Source organism: Crassostrea angulata, chromosome 4 (assembly GCF_025612915.1).
Source record: "Crassostrea angulata isolate pt1a10 chromosome 4, ASM2561291v2, whole genome shotgun sequence".
Classification (NCBI taxonomy): domain Eukaryota; kingdom Metazoa; phylum Mollusca; class Bivalvia; order Ostreida; family Ostreidae; genus Magallana; species Magallana angulata.
The window spans coordinates 24,644,193-24,661,141 of NC_069114.1; the positions used below are offsets into that span (position 1 = coordinate 24,644,193).

At 38.1% G+C, this 16,949-nt stretch overlaps 1 protein-coding gene across 3 annotated transcripts in view; it reads right to left on the minus strand.

The window, feature by feature from the left end:
- Nucleotides 1-16,949, minus strand: part of LOC128180249 (uncharacterized) — a 68,825-nt gene that overhangs the window by 21,889 nt on the left and 29,987 nt on the right. For all 3 annotated transcript variants that reach the window (XM_052848189.1, XM_052848190.1, XM_052848188.1), the window contains 35 exons: nucleotides 16,771-16,882; nucleotides 16,324-16,441; nucleotides 15,903-16,078; nucleotides 15,500-15,609; nucleotides 15,023-15,178; nucleotides 14,720-14,900; nucleotides 14,190-14,380; nucleotides 13,667-13,852; nucleotides 13,280-13,394; nucleotides 12,276-12,914; nucleotides 11,759-11,982; nucleotides 11,482-11,574; nucleotides 10,975-11,119; nucleotides 10,492-10,745; nucleotides 10,283-10,359; nucleotides 9,907-9,970; nucleotides 9,509-9,721; nucleotides 9,190-9,301; nucleotides 8,979-9,087; nucleotides 8,621-8,796; nucleotides 8,206-8,318; nucleotides 7,907-8,062; nucleotides 7,320-7,503; nucleotides 6,197-6,387; nucleotides 5,577-5,777; nucleotides 5,193-5,307; nucleotides 4,310-4,948; nucleotides 3,879-4,093; nucleotides 2,806-2,898; nucleotides 2,131-2,588; nucleotides 1,954-2,017; nucleotides 1,468-1,680; nucleotides 1,269-1,368; nucleotides 850-952; nucleotides 255-442 (listed from right to left, as the gene is read on the minus strand). In XM_052848189.1, the coding sequence (XP_052704149.1) occupies nucleotides 255-442; nucleotides 850-952; nucleotides 1,269-1,368; nucleotides 1,468-1,680; nucleotides 1,954-2,017; nucleotides 2,131-2,588; nucleotides 2,806-2,898; nucleotides 3,879-4,093; nucleotides 4,310-4,948; nucleotides 5,193-5,307; nucleotides 5,577-5,777; nucleotides 6,197-6,387; nucleotides 7,320-7,503; nucleotides 7,907-8,062; nucleotides 8,206-8,318; nucleotides 8,621-8,796; nucleotides 8,979-9,087; nucleotides 9,190-9,301; nucleotides 9,509-9,721; nucleotides 9,907-9,970; nucleotides 10,283-10,359; nucleotides 10,492-10,745; nucleotides 10,975-11,119; nucleotides 11,482-11,574; nucleotides 11,759-11,982; nucleotides 12,276-12,914; nucleotides 13,280-13,394; nucleotides 13,667-13,852; nucleotides 14,190-14,380; nucleotides 14,720-14,900; nucleotides 15,023-15,178; nucleotides 15,500-15,609; nucleotides 15,903-16,078; nucleotides 16,324-16,441; nucleotides 16,771-16,882 (6,484 nt within the window). The remainder of the gene's footprint in view (nucleotides 1-254; nucleotides 443-849; nucleotides 953-1,268; nucleotides 1,369-1,467; nucleotides 1,681-1,953; nucleotides 2,018-2,130; nucleotides 2,589-2,805; nucleotides 2,899-3,878; nucleotides 4,094-4,309; nucleotides 4,949-5,192; nucleotides 5,308-5,576; nucleotides 5,778-6,196; nucleotides 6,388-7,319; nucleotides 7,504-7,906; nucleotides 8,063-8,205; nucleotides 8,319-8,620; nucleotides 8,797-8,978; nucleotides 9,088-9,189; nucleotides 9,302-9,508; nucleotides 9,722-9,906; nucleotides 9,971-10,282; nucleotides 10,360-10,491; nucleotides 10,746-10,974; nucleotides 11,120-11,481; nucleotides 11,575-11,758; nucleotides 11,983-12,275; nucleotides 12,915-13,279; nucleotides 13,395-13,666; nucleotides 13,853-14,189; nucleotides 14,381-14,719; nucleotides 14,901-15,022; nucleotides 15,179-15,499; nucleotides 15,610-15,902; nucleotides 16,079-16,323; nucleotides 16,442-16,770; nucleotides 16,883-16,949) is intronic.

Sequence of the window (16,949 nt, forward strand, 5' to 3'; positions counted from 1 at the left end):
TTTAAAATTTCAATCATATCATACCCTGTATTGATAATGCTTTACTTATGTTATTAGGTGCAAGTTAAAAAGTTCAAATTAATCTTGCAGGAAATGAACAATCTCTTTGATATGATTAAAATCAATTTTCCCAAAGCAATGTGACTGAGATTTTAAAACTAACAAAACAGCATGAGGACCATTCCTTCCCTCTTCCTACAAAATCCAGAGACACTAGTAGAGCACCTGCCTCCCATGATGATACATGCACTTACATTTTTTGCTCTTGCCCTTCTTCTTGCTCTTAGCCTTGGAGAAGCTGCCACAGTCACTGACTGGGCTTGCCCGACACTGGGGGGTCAGCTCTGCCCCGCACTCACAGTACTCTGATCCACGGGGCTGGTTGGCCTCCACTACTGATGCCCCACAATATCCAGAGTACAGACTGTCCTCTGCTGCCACTCTGAAAGAAGTCAAAACATGAAACAATCAAAAAACAGCAGCACAAAGTGAATTAGTCTATAAATAGTAACACTAAGTGCAAGGTGATTCTGATCAACTGGATAATATTTTGCAGTTTGCACCTCTTGGCTTAATGATATCTTGGTACCTGAAATTCACTTAAAACAGTTAAAAAGAATTGTGTTTAGCCATACTTAAATCAAATTCATTGAGAAAATACCATGGTATATATTACAATTTTGAGTTTAAACTCATGTCGCTTGCTAATTAATACATTTCTGAGGAGTAATGGTAACTGCTAAAGAAGCAACAACAATTCAACATGATAAACAAAATACTGTCCAATCAAATGTACACCATTCTTGCATTGTCTCCCCTAAATCTGGGTCCTGGCAATGTTTTACTGACCTCCATTCCGCTGAGAACTCATCAGGCTGTTTCGTGTTCACCTCTTTTCCGGCCTTTGTCACCAAATCATTGTCTTTGTCACCGTCAAAGTTTCCACACAGACCTACAGAACAAGTGAATGAAGTACATGTTACATTCAGCAGATTAAGTATAATTCTTAGTTATGCCTATTATACATTACAACCTACAAAACACTGTAAGAAACATCTTTCCAAGCTTTGTGCATATTTCATTCGGGTGAAGGTCCATGTGATTTTCATTTGACTGTCAATGACAACAGAATAACTAAAATGGTGTTCACACGGTTCATCTCTTATGCTATAACTGTTTCTGGCAAATAAATGCAGAATGATACTAAAAATTGTGTTCATTTTTTATTTATAAGGCAGCAAGGAATCATGGAATGCTAGTGTCCTTACCCTCCACGTTTTGGATGTCGAGAGGTGAGCCCTTCATCATGACATTGATAAACTGACCCTGAGGCTTCACGATTATTTGTCCCCCTGTTGGCAGGTTGATCTGAAAACATCAAATATTCATTTCATACATTATTATCTCATAATTCGATACAATGTCCGACATCAGTTTTGCCCGCTATTTGGACTTGCTGCTGTTTACCTCGTATTTCTTGCCCTTGTTGTGTTGGTACACTGAGGTCCCCGGGGTCAGCTCTCCATTCAGGAACAACTTCTTTGTCAGGGGGCGGCGCTTCTTGCCTGAGCGTCTGGTTTTGCCGCAGACATCCAGAACAATGACATCATCTCCTGACCTCACCGCCACGGCGCAGTTACAGGAAGCTTTCTTGTTACAGGATCTGTAGAATGTGTGGACCTGAAGAAAGAGTATTCAAATAAACATCAATCCTAGATCGAAACACATAATCATACTTAAGGACATACAAGTGCACGTAATATATTATCAACACATGCACATCTGTGACCTAATTAGTAAAAATATTGTGATTGATAATTTTGTCACCAAGTGTTCATAAGAAGTGACAGTTACTCAAGAAAAACAATTTTACAAACTATAAAGGAGAATGATATTCATCATATTTTATATTAACACAAAAAAAGCATCCTTTGAATATTCTGTGAAACTTACAGCATAAGGTAAAGTCTTGTGTCTATACAGCACGAACTCTCCCTCATAAAAGTTGTCATATTTCCTAAAGAAAAGAAGTATTAGAATAGTACATAGTACAATGGCAAATATTCAAACATCTATGGCCATATAAACAAAAGAAACTGTCTGGCTATTCAAAAATATTTAAAAACTTACCTTTTGTCGAAAGTAGTGATGTGGGGATCGTTGATGGATTTACACCTGCCCACGGACTTGGCATCACGCACCTCTACAGGTATTCTGGCCACGTCAAACAGTGTCGCCCGTTGTCCCACCTGTACCATCAGCTGGACTTGTATGGTGCGCGTCTTTTTCCCATCCTTAATCTGGTCCACCGTGGCCTCGATTTCAATCTCAATGTCCCGACCCCACTGGACTGGGTAGGAGCACATGGAGTTGTTGGTGTCTGGAGATCGGAACACCAGCTGCTGCATGGTGCTTCCGTCCAGACACTTGGTCTCCCGGGACGCGGTCTTCAACGAGGAAATCACAGACAGGCGACAGGAATCCCGACTTGCAGCTGGACAGAACAATCTCGGAGGAACTAGGAGGCGACCACGGAGAGGTTTGTCTGGCTTTGTTCCTTCATAGATCACCATTTTGTCTTCTTCAAACTTTGAAATTGAAATAGACACACTTTAACAAGATTTATCTTAGTCCTTTACACTCGTCCAACAGATAAGAAAAATAAAATCTTATCTAAAATAATAATGGCTTCAATGCATTGCACAGTAACAGATGCCTCTTTTTCATTTAAAATTCATACACTAGCCAGTTATAGTGTAACATGTCTAACAAAACAAAGGTGTACATTTTTTTCTGTTACGTTACCTCCATGATCATTCTGTTGATGCTGCTTCGTTTAGCTGGTCCTCTTGAATCAGTACAACTTGTCCTGTAGCAGGCACTCACTTCACAATATACCTGTAATAGCAGGTAACAAACTGTGATACCATCTACATACCTGTAATATCACTTATACTTCTCTAATACAGATATACACAATATTACACCTTATATTTGATATTTACAATAAAAATCAATCCTTGGATATCATACTTATAATACGTAATATTTTTAAATACCTACAACACATCTTTTTTTTTAAAAACAATATACACATGTACATGCAATATTCACAATAAAGCTGCACTATTTTCAATAAACTTGTTATATTGCCAATACATGTCATAGTATACGCCTTGTGTGAGTGAGCCATGTTAACCAAAATTTAGTTCACTACTCCTATAGTCTGTCCCAAGTTATTGCTTCCATCAATTTTTGATGATTTTTAATAAAAATACACATACCTGTGAACAAAATACAATTGAAATCGATGAAAGGGAATATATCCAAGATATCTTCATTGAACAATTATCCCTTTTCACTCATAAAATTTCACAGGAACGAAAATTTTCTTACGGAGATTTGTAATGGGAAATGTTTACATCTTTTCTCCATTCGGAATACACTCGGAATACATCGCGCAATTTTTTAACATTATCATCCTGGCTTATTAATGGCTGATGCAATGCAAAATCTCCGTAGACTTTCAATTTTTGGATGTGTATTGAAACCTGAAGCGGTAGAGGGGGCGTTTCAAAACAGATAATCTGGACATTTTTCATATTAGTGGATGAACGTAGTTTGAGCACAAAGGTATTTACTATTATTGAAATATCATGCAAAAAGTGGTGGAAGCAAAAACTCGGGACAGAGTATAGGAATCCTAGCTTGAAGTGACAAAAAGAGGAGAAACAGATAAACAGTCTATGGAATAACTGTTCAGGTGACTGTTTATCTTTATGTATAAACCAACAACTTGTTTTCAGAAAATAAAATGGTCAAAGAATCCACTCCTATAGCAATGAAACATTGGGTTGATTGACAGAGCCAGTGCTTACTGAGCTTCCATAAGTGAGGTCTCCGATGTCAGTGTCCTCCACCGTCACCGGGCTGGAGGTATTAGACACATTGGCCACCATTTTGCCATTGACGTAGAATTCCACAATGTAATTCACATCTGCAGCAAGCTGAGTGAACTCACACTGGAAATGAGCTCGCTCGTTTGAATCTGTTGAAATCTTGAGTGTTGGTGAGTGCGCAAGTTCCGGAAATCCTTAAAAAAAATTAAATTCATTCATCATAACACTAAAAACATCATCACAATATCTTTAAAATTTAAATGGAATATAACTGAAGCTGGCCAAAATTAAGAAAAAAAGTTATTTAACTCCACCAATCAAAATTACCACAAATTGACATCCCTCTTTTACTCTGTCCCACTCAAAGCAAGAATAAAGATCATTTGTGACGTTAGCAATGATTATCTTACCAATAACATAGCCAAGCTGAAGGAGGATATCCTTGGAGGCTAACAGTATGTGGAGGTACTCCAGTTCCATCCGAGCGTATTGGGATCGGTCCTGATTTGTTCCTATATACATGTGGCATTTTTCCGGCAATGATACGTCTCTTGTCGTGTATTCTGTGTTGCGAGCCACTTCAACTCCATCGATATAAAACACCAGACCATACTGTACACTCCAGGAGAATTGATAGGCATAGAAAACATCGGTCTTGACGTCATTAAACTCGATGCTCCACTCCTTGCTGCGTGTGCTGGCGGTAAAAATGAAACGTTTGTTAACGTATCGGAGATCAAATCCCACGCTCTTGGGATTAGAGCCACAGCTGGAGTAGATGAACATGTCCTGGTCCCCAAGGTGAATGAACCGCACAGTAAACGAGAATGTTATCCCAAGGTAACAAAAATCTGGATCAAACAGACAGGTACCCTCATGATGCGCTGAAGCTAAGTACTGGGTGGCACCATCAAACAACAGGGATTTCTTGTTGTTTCTGTTTGTTCTTAACTGCAATCCACCATATTGAGAAAATTTTCCTGCCTCCGTCACTAAGTGAGGCCCCTCGATTCTCAAAAAGAACAGTCTGTATTCGTATATTACATCCACTAAAAAAAAATCATCAAATATTTACTGTAAGTCACTTACTACCAATCCTTTGAAAATTTGAAAAAACTCCAAGATACATATAACTTTCTACAGTGTGGTTATACAGGGCCTTTAAAAACTTGCAATTTTTATCATTTCTATGCACAAAAAGAAGGAAGAAATTACTTACGATTTAACTACCTGGTAATAATGTCATTGAATTAGCTTTGGCTCATACAATTGTAATATATTACAGATCCGTACCTCTGAGTGCGGTCCAGGAATCAGTGCTGTAGTCAGGACGACATGCCAGGTTCTTCTGAGCTGGGTTAACAAAGCCTTTCTCATAGCAGATCCCATCAATCACACAAATATCAGTCTGTTTAGACGACAAATTCATTTTATCAACATTAGCATGCAAATAAGACACAAAAATGTTTACCATAAGTATCAAAGTCATTTAACCTTTAAATCTTATTTGCAAAACCAAGATCAAGAGTTAATTTAAAAAATCGATAACTACATCACTATTTTCAAAAAACAAATCTCCAACATCAGCCAGCCACATTCAATACATGTAATAATTTTGAGTCATGAAATGAAAGTTTGAAGATCAGAATTTGATATTATGCTAACTCAAAACCTTACCCTCCTGGTGCAGCCCGTCTCACTGCAACTGTAGCAGTAACTGTTATAGATGATGTAGACTTGGTATAAACTGGTGGTCTGTCCGTTGTTGCTAACAGCGACTTGGTACAGTCCCTCCCCTGGGAAGGTGCAGACCACCGTCTCAGAATTCACGTACTCGGCCTTGGAGGTCGTCACCTCTGAGGACACTGTCAGGTTAGCCTACAAGTTGAAAATAACAGAAAGTTAAAAAACATTAACTAATTATTTGCAGCCAACATTTCATCTTACATATATTAAGTTAATTGTGTACTGGGTGCTTTTTGAACTATGGATTTGCTTTTACCCATGCCATGCAACATGTAGTCATGTGATAAATGTACTACCTGGTACCTGTTGTATAAGCAATGAATACTTTACAGTAAGGAATTGTTTATCTTGGCCAGTTGCTTCTTTTTCTACATAAATATAGACATTTTATTTAAATCAGTAACCTCTAATTTTGAAGTACACATTGTACTATGCACTACTCAAAGTCACATGGTAAAAAAAATGAAAAATTTGTGACAAGTCAAAATAATGGATTAAACCACATGAATTATGTGATGAATCTTTATCTAGGATGTTTTAATGACTCTTACTGCTAGGGTTCTGTAATGACAAGTCAGATTCTCCACTTCAGCAAAGTCATCTCCATACAAGTTGACAGAGTTACAGGCATAGCGGTTCAGGTCACATGGCTTTCCAGTTCCGACAACCTCCAGTTCTGGAGCAGCGTTGATGTTGATGGAGCAGTCGTCTCCAATCCATGGATGATCACAGACACAAACACCTGTAAATTAAGTCAACACAGATAAACAATAACACATCTAATTTAGATTCAACTGATGTTCAATTTAATATTCAGTTTTCCAAAAGTACTTTTAAAATTACTTTGTAATATTGCTTTCATTAGCTGGATAAATTTTAGATAAGCTACTGTGACACTGATGCACAAATCAACATTATATGAATACAAAAGTATAGTAATTTGGAAACAGAATCAAGAGACTGCATAACAAACTAATACAAGGGCACCGCTAAGCGGAGCATCCCCTCGTGACATAACTTATTGTGTTGGGGATGCATTACTTAGGAATATACAGTTATTTAAATGTAACTGAGGAGACCTAATTGTACTAACTCTCCATTACTACAATTTGTCTTTTTACCTGCACTAGATCTAAATCAAAAAACTATCAAGGTGTTGATTTGAAGTGCTTACTTTCACTTTAGTTTCACAGTAGTGAAGCTGAAGTAGTTATTGTCAAGTTGTACATAAAATTTTTGTTTAAATTTGTGTCGTTTTAAAGATATCTTAAAAAGTATTCAACTAATTGACTTGAAAATTAATCTGGGTTGTCCTTTTACCATGGCAAATAAGTGTATGAAGTTTGATGAATATCCGTGTGAGGGTTTTCTTTAAATCCTAATTACAAGCTGAAGAAGACACACATACATACACACACACGCACAGCAGCGATGCTATATCCCCTTTGCAACAAGTTGCGCAAGGGGATAATAAGGAGTTTTCATTCAAAGATTGCAAAAAATGCCATTTTGTAATAAAATCTTTGTTCTTATTAAAAAAAAAAATTTTTTTTTTCATCTCTCAATCAACAGAAAACTTTGCATGAGTGCAGACAATTGGATTTATTGTGAAGAACATTTATCTTTTGAGCTTTCCTAGAGACTATGATCACTACAGTGTGAACCGTTCCTCACCTTCTACACATGTTCCGTTGTCATGACAGTTGTTGGGACAGATGGCGCCGGTGATTTCGGGGGGTGGTGCCACGGCCCCTCCCTCTACGGTGATCCACAGGGTGACGTCCACCTCAATGATCACCAGACACTGCTCCTGGAGGTTGTCCAGCCCTTCATTGGTCCAAGTTATGTCGTCTGTCAACTAAAAAGTAAATATCAAGCTCATTAATTCACCTTAAAGATAAAAAAGAAAATAATTTAAAGAGGATGAGCACCAAAACACCTATGCCCCAGCTTTGGAAAAAAATTGGTCTTTAACCTCTATAAGATATATTTCAACAATACTTATACATTGCTCTCCTTTGACCTAAGACAACCACGCAGTGTAAATGTTTGTCAGCTCTCTCTGTCTTCCAAAGTTCAAAGGTTATATGACAAGGTTAAATTTTAGAATCATTAAGATAAATCAAGATAGTGCAACTTGACAAGGTTAAAGTTCAGAAACATTATAACAAATCAAGATAGTGTTTGAAGTCGCATTCAGGTCTACTGGAACACCACCCAAGACAAACTGCAGCAATGACATTTGACAGTGACATTATTACCTGGATATCCTCCAGACATCCCTCCAGAATCGGCTCAAAGTCCATTCCCGGCACACTGAGACATTTCTTCCCAGACCCCTTGGCCTCCATGAAGCTGCGACAGATATTGATGGCCTGGTCCTTTGTGATTCCATTAGGTGTTGGCCAAGTCAGCTCCTACAAAATAAAAAGAGAAATCAATTAGAAATTATAGCACTTTTACAACAAAAAAATCAATTTTACAAATTGACATTCACCCCAAATATCTCTTATCCACTAACCCTCTGTAAATGCTTTCAAGAGACAGTATCAAAATTCACCTTTTGTTTGTATGCTGGGTCATATTCAAACACCTCTGGGGGTTGAGTGGACACACATCTAGTTGGGGGTGACTGCGCCTCTCTGATTAACTTCTGGGTCAGGTTCTTCATGCCTACAGTGATAAAAATAGCTAAATTTTGAAAAATAAATCAAACATACCTCTTATCTTTTTATAGAAAATAAAGTTATCCTAATTATCATTGTGTTACAGCATATAAAGATAAACATTAATCCATTATCTTTTTTCTCTCACTTCACTTCACTGCAAAAAACAATACAAATCTACATTTGAAAAACTTGATCATGCCAAAATTGGATGCAGTAAACAAACCTTGTAAAGCACCTTAGATTCTGACGTCTTCACAACTTCTCCCATTCATTTTCATTAAGAATATATAAAGGCTTGAATCTTACCTTTCTTGTACTTGGACTTTCCCTTCCTCTTCTCGATCTCCTCGCAAGCCATGAAGTCCAGCCCCTCCTGACACGCTGCGACCTCGCCCTCCATACAGTTACAGTAGACCTCTGCCGCCTCCCGCGTGTCTCCCCCCGGACAGTAGCCACGGTACAGACTCTCCTCCTTAGTAACTCTACATAGATACAGTAATCATGCAATTCGGACCTTTGCACACTCAGATACTAACAGAGAGGTAGAAAATCAGTTTGCCATTTAACATTTGCCAATTTTTTCTTTATTCAATGGACAAACTATTCCTTTTTTAATTTCTAACTGATATTGAATCTTTTTAATCACAAGAGGCCTCTGTTTTACCTCCATGTTTTGGAGAACTCTGAGGGTTGCTTTTCACGTCCTCCGTACAAAGTCCCATCTCTCTTCATTAAATCATTGGTCTTGTCATCATCAAATGTGCCACACAGACCTACAAGTCAGTATATATAGATGAGGAATCTGATACCACATTGTAAGCACACAAAGAATGAAATAAATGCAACCAGATCCTCTTCACCACTGTTTAACCTACCCTCAGTGTTGCCATAGTCTGCTGCAGATGCCTTGAATTTGACATTAATGAATTGACTAGTTCTCTTTCTTCCATTCATCACCATCACAACAGCTCCAGTAGGCAGGACAATCTGTAAAACACAATTAGGTTCTTTTCTCAAAAAAAAAACAGCACATGTCATACCTTTGTACTTTAGATCCAATTGAATATTTTCTCATGCCAGAATAGTTCAAATAGAAAAGTAAACTATCTTTCTCCTAAGAAAATGATGTCATAGCCAAAATGGCCATGTCATGAACCTACGACCAGTATATCAATGATATCAGCCAGTACGTACTGTGTATTTCTTGCCGCCGGACTGTCTAAACACCTCTGTACCCTCAGTCAGCTCTCCATTCAGGAACATCCTCAGCCTCATCGGCGTCTTCTTCTTGGACTTGCCCATGGTTGGTCCGCACCGGTCAATGACGATGACATCGTCTCCAGAGCGCACCGCCACGGCGCAGTTACAGGAGGCCTTACCATTGCAACTTCTGTAGAAGACTCGAATCTAGAATAGAGAACAGATATCAATGTAACTTCAAATGGAGGCGTCATGTTTTCTGGTGGTGGTAATTTAAGCACTAGGGGTCACCTATCTTGAAGGCAGAATAATATTTTTTCATACATTTTTGTAAAATATGTACATGTATCTATATACATATAGCATGCATGGTGATTGTGTGCAGTGGGTACCTCGTAAGGCATGGTCTTGTGTCTGTACAGAATGAACTCCCCTTCCAAAAAGTTGTTGTAGTACCTGGTAGAAAGAAATGAAGCTCCTTATTAAGCAAACAAGTTTATATTAATTTGAGGTATAACATCTTGCTATTAAGAGAAATAATTCTTACAAAAACTAAAAATTATTTCATTGAAAAAATTCTCAAGAGCAATTTTAAGCCAGTGCATGTATGCTAATATTACAAATTAAAATAATGCAGATTTATGTTCATATTCAAGAAAAAACTTTTTAATGAGTGTATGGTGGATAAGATGTGAATTTTTCTTGGAAAATAAATAAAAAAAAAAAAAAAAAATCAGAAAGACTTTATTCTGTTGTTCTTATTCTTACTTTCCATCAAAGGTGGTCATGTGAGGGTCGTTGATAGAGGAACATGTCTTAGTCTTGTCTCTGTCCTTCACTGTCACCTAGTTACAGAGACAAAATTCAAAATTTAAGAATCAAATTGTAATCATATTGACCTAGTTTCCAATTTCAATTGAACATCATAAGTCCAATTCATCAGAAGTTTTAAAGTTTTGTTCATTAAATCAGCCAACCTCGACCGTGCTGATCTTCTGGGTGAAGAACACGACCGACTGGACGGCCATGGTGACAAAAACACGGACGTCTCGCTTCTTATCCTTGTCCTTGAGGCCGTCAATGGTGGCCTTGACCGGGAGCATGAGACCCGAGTGCCAGGTTTCCATGGTGATGAGGTGGGAGCAGGCTTTCTTGTAGCTGTCTGATTTATACACACCAAACACCAGCTGTGTAATCTCCTCGCCGGAACTAGGGCATTTGGTTTCCTTTTCTGTAAAATCCCAAGTCACCAACTTCAATTTTCTACCAATTAGGCAATTTGAATCATTACCGGAATATTATTTTACATCTTACTGAACTACCTCCTCTTCTGATGATAAGCTGTTAATGAGCATGTACATGTAGATATCTCATTTCAACAAATAACCTACTGTAAGTAACAATAGTTTAAGATTTTTTAAGTACATGAAAAATTGTTATTGTCAGAGGTAAAACCTTACCTTTGACAAGCTCAGTTGTGATGCCTATCTCACAGTATTTATCTCGGTCATCTTTCTCACAGAAGAGTCTTGGGGGAAGAGTACAGGTCACTTTAATGTTTGTTGGAGCTGCTCCTTCATACGTCGTTATCTTACTCTCACTCAGCTAATTAAACAAAAGTCATAATGCAAACAACGAACTACGTAACAAGTATTATTGAGGTCCACAAACACTACAGTTTCTTTATGAACTGCAAGTTTTAGCTCATAAGAAAGCCTTGATATTTATTCTGTGGTACCTGAAGACTACAATTTATTAAAGATTCAGTGTGCTGCATATATATATGTTCTTTGTAGCTTTAACTTGCATTGGTTGTCATTTTATTATAATACGTGACTGCAATTTAAGTATGCAACACTGAATTCAGTAACTTTGCTGTCTTGTTAATAATAAATCAAGTGTTCACCCAAACCATGGTCTCCTGTTCTTACACCTAAATGAGGATTTAGATTAATTCTACACATTACCTGGAGTTGGGCTGTCAACACGGCACTGTCTCTCCATGGACCCCGAGTATTTTCACAGTTCCCTTGCTCACAGGCTGATACACTGCATTTGATCTGAAAATCAAGAATTTACTGAGTGAATATGATATAAGATCTTTAAATTACTGTCTTAAAATGTAGAGTAATATGGCTTCTTTTACCCTTGTAATTAGGGATAAAAAGATAATGTGCGTGAAAACTAAACTAAACAATAAAATTACTTTTTCTATATACAAGTTTCATGCTCAGTTCAGTGTACCTTATCTTGGTAGAACAGCTGAGTGATGTAAGTTTCATTGAGCGAGCTCTCAGTGGTGTTGGTGAGTGTTTCCTCCTTGAGCTGTTTGTCATTGAGGAACCACTGTACGGTGTACTGAAGGTCGGGGGTGTCCAGGGGGGTGAACTCGCACACAAAGGTCACCTCCTGGGTCACTCGATCTACATTGATCTTCAAAGCTGGGGCATCCTTGAACTCTGGGGGTTCTATAAGACACAGAACATTCCATAACAAAAAATATCACTTTAAAAAAATCTCATCTTGATACAGAAAAAAAGATGAAAAGGAACACAGTTACTATTGGCATGATTGGCATACAAAAGGTCTTGTTTTTCAATCCATTAAATTTTTTACACTAATTTAACCATTTAAAACATTTGTGTGACAGTGTGTATTTCCTTAGTAAATACACTAATCTTTCTTATGATTTCATAGCTGTTGTTAAGTCTAATCAAGAATTTGAGAGATTTCCATCCATGTACTATTTTCTGAGACTTACCAAACTTGACATCAAGTTCCTTCACAACATCAGTCACTGCCTCCGCCACATCCCAGCCCTCGATGACAATGTTAGAGAAGTAGTCCCTCTTGATTGAACATCCCAGGTAGAACTTCTTGAACAGGTTCTTCACCTTCCGTTTGTAATATTTCTCTCTTTTTGCCACCTGTACACCATCAAAGTACAACCGGATTCCCAGCTGGACACTCCAGCTGAACCGGATGGATGTAAACTGGTTCAACCTGGTGAATTTGGTTTTCACAGTCCAGATTTGAGAGGAAGTGCTAATGGACAGGAATAGTCTCTTCCTTTCGTACCACATGGCCATTCCGTAAGAATTACGGTCGTCGCCACCGTTGGAGAAGATGTACATTTTCTTGGAGAATTTGATGACCTTGAGATTGAACTTGACAGTGAGTCCTAATTTACAGTTGTCCAGGTTTCCGATACACTGTGCTGTCTGGTCTCCCATATCCACAAACTGGTCATTTCCATTCAGCAGAAGGGCCTTAGCGCCTGTTGGGCCCGACACGAAACTGGGCGTTCCAAACAGGGTGAATTGGAGGTTTGCAGTTGCAGTGTACAGGATGTTTCCAACAAGTCTCAGGAAACCAAACCTTCTGACTGTTACTTCAGTTCCTGAAAACAAAGAATCAAATTTCATGCATCATGCAGCCTTTACACAATATTGAAGCTTCCCTGAAAATTGTGCAATCTATGCTCATTTTACTAATTTTTTGAAACTTAAAACATTGTAACACTAGTCAATAAACAAAAAAAATTATTAGTAGGGAGCAAACTAGTTTTGTTGTAATCTTTGTATAGCACAAATAAACCAGGAATTTTCAATTTTTCACATTAAGCACATAGAGCATTTTTACATGTTTGGTTTTAGCATAAGGTACATTTAAGCAATTTTCTCAATGGAAAAAATTATTTTACAATGTGAGCACAAGCACTTAAGTTTTGTAACATAATTCACATGAGCACAGTCAATATCTCACTTGTGAGCACAATCCAGCCTCTGGTTGATTTGGCAGTGTAACAGACTTGTTTGTTGTCACTAGGGTTGACGTAACCATCTTGGTAGCAGCGGCCATTGATGACACAAACGTCTTGCTAATAAACAAATGACAGGCCAAACTTCAGTCATATGTTTACATTGTTTTTTCAAAGAGAAATATCTGAGATTTAAAATCATAACCGGTAATTTCGAAATGCATATATTTTCAATAAATTGTCAGAAATAATTCTAATTTCATACATTAAATTTTATCATCACAAATACAAACACAATTCATCCATCTTTTCTGCATCATGTAATTTAACCTGTAATTAACAACATCTTTTTATATGTACATGTATATTTGCCAATAAGACTAGAGCCCTACCCTGGGGGAGCAGGTTGCCAAGGTGCAGACTTCACACAGGGAGTTGTAGACCACCATCTGTATCCGTCCACTGACCTTGACCCCATCATTACTGACCCTGAGTTCATATCGACCACTGACCCCGGCCCAAGGACAGAGTATGCTGTCTTTGTTCACATAGACAGCCCTCAACTTCAACTCTGTTCCCTGTCAAACACAGAAATAAGCCATAGAATGAAAACAGATGACACTTAGGTATAGTGCATTTATCAAGATCTACTCTACAACATTTTACATAAGATCCAGAATCAACACATCTTTCTTTCCCTTTGTTCACATTGAAAGGAAACTTCAAATCAAAAAGAGAAAACTAATAAGGCCTAAGCCTGCTGCCTTATTCCTTTTAATGCTATTTTCATGAATAATATTAAACCAAGGCCTCTTGATACTGCACAGTAAAATCTTGGATTTTCACATTTTCAATGTTTAAGGGTACTTGTATGATCTTATCTCTGAGTTCATGACACAAGAAACAACCCCATACATTGGACAGGAAGTAGTGGCAGGTCAGTTTGTCCGAGTCCACGAAATCTGCTCCGTACACCACTAGTTGTCTGACCACGCCCACACTGATGTCAATCAGAGCCCCTCCCTCAATGCTGTCCAGCTCCGGGGGGTCGGTCTCTGCTACTGAGCAGTCGTCTCCAGTATACCCTGCATCACAGTCACAGGCCCCTAGAGGGAGAAAAACAATGTTGTAGTCTTGTGGTGACAAGATTTCATACCTATGTACAGTCATGTAGGTGCATGTATCATTTAATTTGGTACATGCTTCCCCTCTAGAGAACAAGTCTGTCACTTACTGCACATGCATAAAATTTTCAGATAATATTTTTCGATTACCAAATAATTCTGTAATTATATTATTTGGTCACTGATTAAAAAGCCTGTGACTACTGAACCATTTCCTCATACATGTAATGCTGATCAGGGCACTCTCCAGTATGCATCTAAGTTCAGGGAAAAATAAGTAAGAAATTAAAGTGTGTCACTACAACTAATCCAAATATTTACCATCGTTGCATTTCCCATTTCCGCTGCAATCAGCTGGACAAATGGCTCCAAACAAGTCCTCTGGGGGGACCAGCTCTCCCCCGATGGTCACCCAGATGGTGATGTTGTAGACAATCTCAATCTGACACTGCTGGTTCACATTCTGTAGTGTCTCAATTGCCCAGTCTCTCTCATCAGTCAGCTGAAAAGAAATTATCCAAACGAATTAAACAATGTCAACTACCTGCAAAAAAATTTACCTGATTTGTACATTTGCCTATGTATGTAACTAGACAACACCTGGCATCACCTGGATACCCTTACCTGTATGTCCTCCACACAGTTCTCAAGGGATGTATCCAGCTGTACATTGTTTACATTTTTACACAGACTTCCAGAGGTGGACTGGATCACGAAGTTCCGACAGTATTCCGTGGCCTGTTCCAGGGTGATTCCATTGGGTGTGGGCCAGCCTACTTCCTGCTCAATCAAATTCATTCATATCAAAACAGAAAATACGAGCAAAAGCAAGTATGTTTTAAGCACCACTCTTGTTAAATGCACTCAACTCAACTCAATATCAACTAACTCCTTAAGCAAATGAATACTGGTATGTGTGTCACAATCAAGTGTAGATTTACACTACACTATTGCTACCTCTTATCTCATGACTTTTGATCTTGATCTTACTAATCCATAGTATATATGTTAAATATTCCTTTCGTGAGAGCGAGACTTGAAACACAAGTGAGCTTGTCAAAGTTTTGGGCCCTTGAGCCAGATTTTGCGAGGCATACTTACGGGGGCGGTGTGGGAGGCGTTGTACTGGAACAACACCTGGGGCTCCTGGAGGAAACATTTAGTCGGCTCCACCACATTATTAGCTAACAGCTCTGCTGTAATGTCCTTGCCTGTAACATCAAACCAAAATCAAAGTCCTGAAAGTACTGTCACATACTAAGCATGTTTATAAACCATAAATTGGACTCTAATATTTTTTTAAAAGACTTAATTTATGTCCTTAGGGATATATGCCAAACTGAATACTTTTGATATGAACAATGCATAAAGTGTGTCTGAATAGACTTCATTAAATATGTACAGATTGTCAGTTACTGTAAAATTTATATAAACATCTTCCATACCAATTTTGTTAGTTACAGAATAATGTATAAATGTAGTATTTGTATGACTAAATTATTACCCCTCTTTTTGCCTCGCTTGGTTTTGAGGGCTGGAGCACAGTTCTGTATGATGGCCTCATCAGAGCAAGTATCTGGTGTGTTAGTGTTACATGTGCAGTATGTAAACTCTGCCTCCGACTCCAGGTCCTCGGGGCAGAATCCTGTGTACAGGGAGTCTTCCACTGTCTCATCAATTCTACAAAATATAACACATATACAATCAATGATCTTTCCTAAACATTACTAAAATGCTAAAACTGCATGATTTTACATAAATCTAAAATTATGAGGAATGATGGCATTCTGGGGTAATATGTAGCCATATATAAATGATATGATACATAAACTCTGATGGTATGATGATATGTTACATTGCTGCAAAATATAGCCAGAAGTGACCGGGTACAATGCAAAAGGACAAGCAGACAGACAGGGTCCTACCTCCAGCTGCGCGAGTACTCCACTGGTTGTTTAGACTTGCCCATCTTCCCTGTAAACAGAGTCCCGTCTCTCATGGTCTTGTCGTTACCTTTGTCTCCATCCCACAAACCACACAGACCTGCTCAACAGAGGACTCGTATAATTACTACACTAGCACTCCATTAGTTAGATATCTGTAGGTCTCTATGTTATAATCAAATACAAGCATAGCTTATAATTTATGTTGATGGTATTTTCATTTCTATCTTCCTCTAGCAACTATCAGAAGAAGATTGACTTTAAATTCTGCATAAGGTAACATAACTTTCAGAAACAGGAAAAGCATTGAATATAAAATTAAAAGAGAAAAAGTAAAATTCCACGTCTTCTTGAATTCATAAAGTATCTCTGTAATTGATAAGTACAAGTTCATCAAAGCAATCCTATAGAAATAGTCTAATCCCTTGCCTTCGGTCTGTTGATAGTCAGCTGGTGAAGCCTTGAGCCAGATGTTGATGAACTGTGGCCTCTTTCCTTTACCATTGGCAATTGTCACCACAGCACCATGAGGTAAGTGAACCTTTAAAAAGTACATAAATCAGTTTTCAACAAGCAATAAGCAAGTAAATTGATTAGCAACAATACTT